Raw genomic sequence first — 10,967 nt, 5'->3', positions numbered from 1 at the left:
GGGGGGCTGTGGGCTCCACGGGGGAGCACGGCAGCATGTATGCAGCAGCGTGTCTGGAGCTGCGCGGAGCCAGACACTCTGTCTGAATGGCACGGTAAGGGGGCTGGGGGATTGGAGAAGGCGTAGGGGGTTCTGGGGTGCGCAGTCAAGGGACAGGGAGCAGGGGGGATTGGATGGGGCGGAGGTTCAGGGAGGGCAGTCAGGGTCAGGGAGAAGGGGGGGTTAGATGGGTCAGGGGTTGGGGTGGCAGTCAGGGGACAATAGCGGTTGGATAGGCATGGGAGTCCCAGGGGTTTGTCAGGGGACGGGTAGGGAGTGGGGTGCTGGGGGGAAGTTAGGGAGTGGTCTCAGGAGGGGGCAGTTGGGGACAAGGAGAAGGAAGGCTTAGATAGGGGGTGGGGTCCCAAGGGACAGTTAGGGGCAGGGTTCCCAGGAGGGGACAATCAGGGGACAAGGACCAGCAGTGCTTAGATAGGGGGTGGGGTTCTGGGGTGCAGTTAGGGGCAGGGGTCCCGGGAGGGGGTGATCAGGGGACAGGGAGCAGGGGATGTTGGATGGGTTAGGGTTTCTCTGGGGGGCAGTTGGAGGGAGTGGATGGTGGCAGGGTGGGGCTACCCTCCCTCCCTGTGGAGTGTCCTATTTTTTGAATGTTAAAATATGGTATCACTACCCTTCACAGTGCAGCTCTCCCTTCACAGCAAGCTGCAGCATGATCTCTCAGCTGCCTCACTCCCTCCCCCTCCCTTTCCTGTTGGTAGTGGCCAAGGGAATGCTGGGAAATGTATTTCTTCCCCTGCTCCAGGGCTCGCTTTATAGGCAGGGATCTAACCAAGGAACTACAGCTCCCAGGGCCCCCTGTTGGTTCTAAGCTCCCATGCTGGATCCCTGCTACCCCTGCAAATGGGTTGCCCCAAGCACGTGCTTGCTTTGCTAATGCCTAGAGCTGCCCTTGCAAGTCAGCCTCCTTTTGAAATCCTCCAGTGAGGAGCTTCCATGACCTCCCTAGTGCAATTGGTTCCATTGTCCTACTGCTCTTACAGCTAGCAAGTTTTTTATGAGATTTAATCTAAATCTGCTCTGCTGTAGTTTGAATCCATTGCCTCTTGTCCTGCACTCTGTGGCAAGAGAGAACAGCTTTTTTCCATCTTTTATATGGCAGCTTTTCAAGTATTTAAAGACCACTATCATGTCCGCCCTTGATCTCCTCTTTACCAAACTAAACATACCCAGTTCCTTCAGTCTTTGCTCATATGCCTTGTGTTCCCTCCCTTTGATCATCTTTGTCGCTCACCTCTGCATCCTGTTCAGTTTCTCCACATCTTTTCTATACACTGGTGACCAAAACTGGACAAAGTACTCCAGCTGAGACCTAACCAGCCAAGTAAAGTGGTACCGTCACCTCCCATGATTTGCATGCTGTGCCTCTGCCAATGCACCCTAAAATTGCATTTGCTTTTTTTGCAGGAGCATCACATTGCTGACTCATGTTGAGGTGAGGCTGTGATCCACCACAACTCCCAGATCCTTCTCAGCAGTGTTGCTGCCAAGCCAGTTCCCCCCGATCCTGTATTTGTGTTTGGCTGTTCTTCCCTGTGTAGCATCTTACATTGTCTTTTCTGATTTTCATTTTGTTGTCTATAGCCCAGTTCTCCAATTTATCACTATCCCTCTGAATTTTAGCTCTTTCCTCCAAAGTGACATCTGCAAACTTGATCAGTGTGTTCTCTATTCCTACATCTAGGTTATTAACAAAGATGTTAAACAACATCAGACCCAGAACAGATCCCTGTGGAACCCTCCTTGAGACTTCCCTCCAATCCACCATCATTCCATTCACAGTGACTTTTTTTTTTGAGGTTGCTTAACCAATTACATATTGACTTACTGGTACACCTCTACCCCGATATAACATGACCTGATAGAACACAAATTCAGATATAACGTGGTAAAGCAGCGCTCCGGGGGGGTGGGGCAGCGGGGCTGTGCACTCCGGCAGATCAAAGCAAGTTCGATATAATACAGTTTTACCTATAACACAGTAAGATTTTTTGGGTCCTGAGGTCAGCGTTATATCAGGGTAGAGGTGTAGTTCTGCTAAACTCATATTTCTTCAGCTTACTTATCAGAATGTCATATGGGACTATGTTAAAGCCTTGCTAAAGCCCAGGCATATTATGTCCACCTCATTCTCCCTATCCACCAAACCAGTTACCCTGTCATAGAAGGAAATCAAGCTGCTTTGACATGATTTGTTCTTGCCAAATCCATGCTCCCTGCTAGTCATCACCTCTTCAGCCTCCAGGTATTCGTAAATTAAATGTTTTATATATTGTTCCAGTAGTTTCCCAGGTATGGAGGTCAGGCTGACTGGTCTGTAGTTCCCTGGCTCCTCCTTTTCCCCCTTTTTAAGGATGAGCATCACATTAGCCCTTCTCCAGGCTTCTGAGTCCTCTCCTGTCATCCATGAGTTTGCAAATATTATTGCCTGTGGCTCCAAGATTCCTTCAATACCCTTGGGTCAATAGCATCTGGCCCTGCTGGTTAATTCATTCAAACTGATCAGAAGATCTCTGACGTGTTCTTTAATTATCCTGATATATGTCCCTTGCCCTTATTGTCTATGGTAACTTCACTAGTCATCCAGAAAACTGAAGCGAAGTCGGCACTGAGCAGCACTGCCTTCCTATCATCTTCCATTACCATCTCACCTTCTCCATTGAGCACCGGCCCCACACCCACAAGCACCTTACATTTGTCTTTGTTGAATTTCATGTTTTTGTCTATAGCCCAGTTCTCCCGTGTTAGCATTGATCAAGCTAGCATGGTAAAAACAGAAGGATAGCCACGGCAATACATGCAGCAGCAGCGGCTAGCCACCCCGGGTACATACATTTGGTCTCAGATGGGCTCATACGGGGGCAGCTATCCACCCCCACAGCTTGTGCCGCTGTGGCTACACTTCTGCTTTTAGTTCCATCAGAGGTAGCATGGGTTTGTCTCCTCAAGCTGGAAATTACACTTTCCAGTTCCAGCACAGACACACCTTTAGAGCTTAGCAATGTGAGTGAGTAGTCCAAATTATTCCTTCCAATGTACATTACCTTGCACTTATCTATGTAGGCTTTAAACTGCCAAAGTGTTGTGTGTTCACCTTGCTTTGTTGGGTTCTTCTGCAGCTCCTCTCATCCCGCGAGCTCTGTGTTTATGTTGCCAGACACTCCCCGTTATGAAAATTCTTCTGCCAGTTTTTTTGAAAAGTCTAGTGTCTCTGTGGTTACAGAATGAACTTGACATTTGCCAAAGGGGGAGTCCTGAGCTAAGGGAGTTGCCTATGACTGGCATTAGGGAAATTCATTCAGATTTGGGCAAGTTATTCATAGATTATTTTTTAAAGCCTGAAAGGACTTAAAGGGGGAGGGATAGCTTGGTGGTTTGAGTATTGGTCTGCTTAAACCCAGAGTTGTGAGTTTAATCCTTGAGGGGGCCACTTGGGGAACTGGGATAAAAATCTGTCTGGGAAGTGGTCCTGCTTTGAGCAGGGGGTTGGACTAGATGACATCCTGAGATCCCTTCCAATCCACCTGACACATGACTATTACATCATTTAATCTGACCTCCTGTGTAACACAGGCCAGAGGATGTTACCCAGTGATTCCTGCATCAAACCCATCACTTCTGGTCTAGAGCAGAGCTATAAAAGAGAGCTAATTTTGATCTACAGACCTCCAATGACAGATGTAAGTTGTTGCAATGACTAACTCACCTTACTGTTAAACGTTTGCAACATATTTCCAGTTTGAATTTATCTAGCTTCAACTTCCAGCTGGTCAGTCTTGTTCTGCCTTTTTCTGCCTGACTAAATTCCATGCAGATAAGTGCAAGGTAACATGCACTGGAAGGAATAATTTGAATTACTCATCTCCTTTGCTGGGTTCTAAATCACTGCTAAGCACTCAGGAAGGAAAGGCAGGGTATCATTCTGGCCAGCTCATCCTTAATTCTAACTTCTGAGAGCTTGACTTTGCAACCCTAATTATGGTCCTTTGGGACAGTTTTTAAAAATCATTAATATATGATAGAACCCTGGATTTAGTAATGGCCCTATCAGGGCTTAATCCTGAGAGGTGCTCAGCTCGCCGGCCCTGTTCCAACAAACCACTGCAGCATGTGTTTAGCTTTCAGCAGTGGGCAGCACAGCTGAAGTCTCTCAGAGGAAGTGCAGTCCAGAGACTAGAGCAGTAGCCTGGGATTTGAGTCAATTCCCTGCTCTGCCCCAGACAAGACCGCTAGGGCTAGATTTACAAAGATACTGAGGTACCTCAACACCAGATTTACATGTCTCCGTCTGGGTTTAGGCCTTTAAATCCCAATTTTAGGCTTCATTGTGACTCTCAAGACTCCCACCAAAACCTTGTAGGCACCTAAATTCACATGACACCTACATTGTCAGGGTAAAAGTTCCCTCAGCACCTACTGCCTCTGGACACATGCGCTGCTGCCTCCCTGTAGGTGTCCAGGCACATGTCTCTCCCCACCACCATGCCAAACCCCAAGATGATCCATGAACCAGAGAAGACAGGTGTTCCTCTGCCTACCTCGTATGCAGGACACAATCCAGCAGGCACACTCAGAGGCACCCTTTTGGATAGGGTGCCATTCAAAGAGGGAGGAGATGGCAGTGCCCACCTTATAACTCCCAGTCCAGGGGTCAGAGCACTGGCCTGGGATGTGGGAGACCCAGGTTCACTTCCCCTCTCTGTCAGATGGAGAGAAAGGATTTGAACAGGTGCATGGTGGCTCCTGTGGCTGTTTCGTGTGGTGTTGGGCACCTGCCTAACTCATTCACACAAGAAACAGCTTAGGTGCCTGAGTAGTTCCTGCCTGTGAATCACTAGCAAAGATAGGTGCCTCCCTGTAACGTAGATTTAAACATCTACTATATCTGGGGTGGGAAGGGCTTAATCACCATCCCCCACTGGCTAGATTAGGCAGCCCTCCCTCCAAGAATTCTGGCTTTTGTGGATCATATTCTCCCACACCTGTTGCTCCCCATGCATGGTGCACAGGACCTGGGTGCCTGACTCAGGCTCTGTGGAGGGCAGTGTGTTCCAGCGATCTCCTAGGCACCTAAAGGTGTGGCATTGTGATGATGAGCAGCATGATGCCTAAGTCCCTTTGTGAATCTTGCTCCTAGTCTCTTGGTATGTCAGTTCTCTTTCTGTCAAATAAGGAACATAGCCCTATCCTGCCTCACAGGGGGGTTGTGAAGATAAAACCATTACCAACAGAGGTGTGAGTAGGGGCTAGAGCAGTAGCTGGGTTACTGTCAAACTTCAGAGACTGCTAGTAAATCTGACAATGCTGGAATATTATCATGTGTAAAAAATGAAGTATTTGCAGTAATTAACTTGTTCTGCTGCTAAAACTGATCCCTGAATATTTGGCTAGGGAAAAGAATTCACTCTGGGGCAAGCTGTCCAGAGTACTGAAACACATTCGCTGGCAGCAGCATTTGGGAAAATGATAAATTTTAAGTGCTATCAAACAGTTATGCAGAATATTCATGGAAACCAAATTTAGACTCTGAAGCTGTGAGTATGCACGAAGGAGACCAACTCTAGGGCTCTCCTCACCTTGTCAAAGAACACAAGCTAAGCTGTGTGTCCAAACAAAACTGCTTGACTTTTGAAAGGAAAATATTCACCACAAGCTGTTTAATTGCAAAATTAGAGGGGGTTCAGAGAAGAGCAACAAGAATGATCAAGGGCCTGGAAAACTCATCTGAAGGGGGACTGAACAGACTGGGGCTGTTTACCTTAGACAGGAGACAAATCAGAGGGGTTGTGATAAAAGAGTAAATGGTCTAGAAGTTTTCCTGTCTCATAACACAAGAACGGGAGAATATCAATGAAATCTAAAGGTGAAAAATTCAAAACCAGCAACAGGAAATACTTTTTCTCTGGGCATGTAATTAGACCATGTAACAAAGTGAGATTCAAAGAGAGACTGGGCATATATATGGATGCAACATCCCAAATCCTGCTAGTTAATATTAACAAACATTTTGGAAGGGAAATAAACCCTCCTGCTTCAAAGCTTAAGCCAGTCTCTAAGTATAAGAGACTTTATGGGGTGCAGGTTATCAAACATCTACCCACTGCAGGGTTCTTGCACCTTCCTCTGACACATCTGGGGTTGGCCATTGTCAGAGACTGGAGACTGGACTAGCTGGACCGTGGGTCTAAGCCAGGTTTGTAATTCCCATGTTCCTCTCTAACAAGCTACACACCAAGAATTATACTGAAGACATTTGAAAAATGAAAACTGGCCATGCCAATGAGTAAAACCCCAGAAAGACACTCACCTTCCCAGCTGTGAGCTTCGCCTGTAGCTCCCGACACTCATGCTGCAAAGCTTCAATCTGTTTATCTTTTGCTAGGAGGGCACTGGCCTGCTCTGTCAGGTCCTTGGCACGCTGGTGGGCACATGCTTTTTTACACAGCTCTAGGCTGGAGCCCTTCATAGCCACTGGAGCATTTACCTGCAACAGGGAGAGAACAGCAAGGGAGAAACCACACACGTAGTGGTGGTGTTAATAATTTCACAGTTAAGCAGCAGGCACAGAGAAAATAACCAGAGCAGGGGGGCATCACTGACTTTTTTGGTTCACTGGCAGCTTCGAAAAATAAAAAAAAAGATCAGTTGAATCTTCTGAAAAATTTTGGTGAATCAAAAAAGTTGACAAAAATGTGCTTTGGAGCAAAGGAATCATAGAATATTAGGGTTGGAAGAAACCTCAGGAGGTCATCTAGTCCAATCCCCTGCTCAAAGCAGTACCAACCCCCATCTAATCCATCCCAGGCTCAGGGCTGTGTTTACCATCCTAAAATCTAAGGAAGGAGTATCACACACCCCGATGAACCATCAGTGCTTCAGCACCCTCCTGAGTCGAATTATTTCCTAATGATCCACCTAGACGCTCCCCACGCACTTGAGACCATATCTTGTCTAGCATCTTCACGACTGAGAAAGCCAAGCTCATCCTCTGTGGAACCCCTTCAGGTATTGAAGAGCTGCTATCATCCCACCCCACATCCGTTTGAACCCCCTTCAGGTAGCGAAGGCTGCTAGTCAATCCCCCCCCTCTTTCTGCCAACTACACAAGCCCAGTTCCCTCAGCCTCTCCTCAGAAGTCATGTGCCCCAGCCCCCTAATCATTTTCATTGCCCTCCGCTGGACTCTCTCCAATTTGTCCACATCCCTTCTGTAGTGCGGGGGGGCAAAACTGGATGCAATACTCCAGATGTGGCCTCACTAGTGCTGAACAGAAGGGAATAATCACTGCCCTCGATCTGCTGGCAATGCTCCTACTAATACAGCCCCATATGCCATTGGCTTTCTTGGCAAGGAGGACACATTGCTGACTCATATCCAGGCACACTGCTGACTCACATCCAAATGTTCTGTTTCATCTCCAGGCACTTTGAAAAAGAAATGCAAAGGAAATGAAGGACTTGTTTCACAAAGCAGGTGGTGCCCTTATAAGCTTTAGCCCAGGGCTCTCACCTGGGATGAGATGAAAGACCCAAGCTCAAGGCTCCTCCTCTGCCTCTTGTTTTGGATGGATTTGAATGGGTTCTAACACATTACATCCCGGTGAGCTAAGGGTAGTCTGGGCTCAGGTTGTGCTCAAGTAGCACCTGTTCTACTGTGTGCCCATATAGTCAGTCAAAATGACTCTAGCCAGGGGGCTAGACCACTCATAGGGGAGTCCCTGCTCCACAGCAGGCAGCATGGGGAACTGAACCTAGCTCTCCCACAGCCCACAAGTGCTCTGAGCTAAAGGCACCTCTTCCTCTGTCAGCTTGTGAGTGAAGGGAGAGGAGACAACTCTGGAGGGACTGAGCTGGAGATGACTGCTGGGCTCCCAGAGACACCAGAGGAGCAGCTGGGCAGAGGGAGATTTGAACCCATCAGCTCTAGATGGAGGTTAATTAGCATTTCTTGCTAAGAGGCCAAATACTATGGGCCATAGGAGTAAAAACAGAGAGAGAAAAAGGTCTGATGCCCTGTGCATGAGACACAGCACACAGCAGCTCTGTCTACTCTAGGAAATGCAGCAGGAGTTATTAGCAGGTGTGGCTGGGGTGCAGGTCAGCTGTAAGCGCAGACAGGAGCCGGTGATATCCAGCACCATGCAGAAGCCTGGCTGAACTGTGCGTGCATGGCTGAACCAGTGCTGGGCACTGTCTGGCTTTGACTACACATGCATCCCCCGCCCAGCTGCACCCACCACCAGAGCTCACTGTCAGCAATGGTGGCATTCCCTAGGGTAGCCTTAATCACTGAGTGCTGGCAAAGCAGCCATCAGTCATGGCCAGGCTCCTTTGCTCTTCTCTGGATGCTCAACAGCCTTTACACAAGGGGCAGCCTTGGCAAAATCAAAGTTCTCTGCACAACTGCAAAATGAAGGCAGTTCCCAAGGGTCAGGATTTAATAGAAATCTGCTCGTGGGCAACGCCCTGCCTGCACAAAACCTGGCTGCTTGGGCAGGTGTGAATTTCTTCCTCAGTCAGTGCAAAGGGGATAGATAACTCAGTACAAACTCTTGCTTTCTAATACCTTTCATATATGCAAATCATCCAGCAGCAGGATGTCGGTGCTCAGGGGACCTTGCATCACAAGACAGGCCCAGTGTGCTGCAGCATATCCGGGCACTGAAGCCAACTCTAGCAACCAAATGCAAACTCCTTAGCACCTTTCCCTTTAAGTATACGCCTGCGTGGCAACTGTGCACAGATGCCTCCCACACACTCCCTTATTACACAAGGCTGGAGTGTTGTAACTAGACCAGCTAGAAATCAAGTTGTCCATTATATATTTTGTTTCTCTGAGGCTAGCAGCTCAGAGTGTTCATGTTTCAATAAGCTGAAATCAGGTGTATGTGTTCCTGGTGCTCATTGAAACCCATTGAGCCTTTTCTGTTCTGGAGAGATACAGAAGATTTTTGATGCAGTTTTAGGAGGAAAAGGGGGACTTTTACTGGTCCATGTTATTTCTGCATCTCAGATCCCTCACTTTATCGACAGTGACAGGCAACAGTGCCCATGAGATGCTGTTGATTTCTTTGCCCAGTCCCTGAAAGGTGTTTGGTGCTGCACAGAGAACTTGCAAAGAAAGCTCCCATGGGAGAGCTTACAATGGACATTTCAGAAGGGGCACAACCCCACAGCAGGGAGGGCTTCAGCAACCCCAGTCACTCCACTGTACCTGCATCTCAGAGTGGTTCAGTGAGGGATTTTCAACTATATAAATAGCAATGATCAAGCTCACTTCTCATGGGCACTGCAGAAGGAGAGCTGGCACCAAGCCCAGTAGTACCCAGTTCCGGTCTCCAGACAGTGCCTGTTCTGCCTTCTGCTGTCGACATTGCTGCCACCTCTTTCAGAGCTGGATTAACTATGCCAACAGGAGAGCTCCGATAACAGTTTTCAAGTACATAAAAGGTTGTTACAAGAAGGAGGAGAAAAATTGTTCTCCTTAACGTCTGAGGATAGGACACGAAGCAACGGGCTTAAATTGCAGCAAGGGCGGTTTAGGTTGGACATTAGGAAAAACTTTCTAACTGTCAGGCTGATTAAGCACTGAAATAAATTGCCCAGGAAGGTTGTGGAATCTCCATTATTGGAGGTTTTTAAGAGCAGTTTGGACAAACACCTGTCAGGGATGGTCTAGAATAGATAATATTTAGTCCTATCTTGAGTGCAAGGGACTGGACTAGATGACCTCTCGAGGTCCTTTCCAGTCCTACGATTCTATGATTCTGCTCCCAAACTATGCCAAGGCTTCCTGAGTACTCAGGAGACTGACACCAGGGGAAATAACCATCTGCCAGTTGCCTGCTGCAAACGGTTGAAGATGCCCTGACTGAGCAGGTGGGTCTGTAAGCAGCCCTCTATCAAGGCTGTTCTCCTTCTGCCTTTCAATATGAGTGCAAATCTACGCTTCAAAAGCTGCATCAGCACTGCTGCGGCTGTACCACTGTAGCACTTACGTGCAGATGATCCCATGCCAATGGGAGAGCTCTCCTGTTGGTGTAGTTAATCCACCCCCACAAGAGGCGGTTGCTATGTTGACAAGAGAAGCTCTCCCGCTGGCGTAGTGCTGTCTACACGGGGCAGCGTAGCTGTGTTGCTCAGGGATGTGGATTTTTTACACCCCTGAGAGATGTAGTTATACTGCTATAAGCCTGTACTGTAGACATGGCCTCAGGGTATGTCTACACGTAAAATATTACAGCTGCACCACTGCAGCACTTCCCTGTAGACACTACATACGCGAGCAGAAGAGGTTTTCCCCTCAGTGTTGGTACCCACCTCCCCAAGAGGCAGTAGCTAGATCAGCAGGAGAATTCCGGTGCTGTCTACGCAAGGCATTAGATCCGGAGAGCTAAGGCTCCCCAGGGGTGGATTTCTCCCACAGCTGTACCAATGGAAGTGCCTAGTGTAGGCCAGGCTCAGACTCTTCCTCCTAAAGAGAAGCTATGACCTGGCAGGGATCTCATTAGTTTTGCTTAGGGGCAGAGTTAGCACCGAGCTTGCATATGATGCCTTACGTGCCACCCATTTCCCAGGGGAGACACGGGGGCCCTGAGTGGGAGCAGTGACCTGCCTCGGCGCACACAGCACATCAGTGCGATCATCTGAATTCGGACTCGGTGCTCCTTCTCCCAGGCGTCTGCCTGCACCTCTGCCTCTGAAAGGCCCTGCTAGGAGAGAGGGGAAGGGGAAACCCAGTTCTGAGTGGTGGAGAAGCTTGGACATGTAGTAATACCCCTTGAGTGCTGCCTGGCAAGTGGGCAGAGCTGCAATGCAGGTTCTCAGCAAAGGACTTTGAGTCACTAAGCTCACCGCAGCTTATACAGAGAAAGGCTTTTCGCCCCATCCCACCTTCCCCAGGCATCACCT

The 10,967-nt window shown here is 48.4% G+C and overlaps 1 protein-coding gene across 1 annotated transcript in view; it reads right to left on the bottom strand.

Moving 5' to 3' along the window:
• The window catches only part of TSPOAP1 (TSPO associated protein 1), a 181,227-nt gene that overhangs the window by 139,744 nt on the left and 30,516 nt on the right, over nt 1–10,967 (bottom strand). The window contains exon 4 of the mRNA XM_075059526.1: nt 6,365–6,541. Within this exon, the coding sequence (XP_074915627.1) occupies nt 6,365–6,541 (177 nt within the window). The remainder of the gene's footprint in view (nt 1–6,364; nt 6,542–10,967) is intronic.

The sequence above is a fragment of the Chelonoidis abingdonii genome, chromosome 20, assembly GCF_003597395.2.
Source record: "Chelonoidis abingdonii isolate Lonesome George chromosome 20, CheloAbing_2.0, whole genome shotgun sequence".
Classification (NCBI taxonomy): Eukaryota; Metazoa; Chordata; order Testudines; family Testudinidae; genus Chelonoidis; species Chelonoidis abingdonii.
Note: the sequence above shows the minus strand (reverse complement) of the source record. Positions and strands in the feature narration are given on the sequence as shown.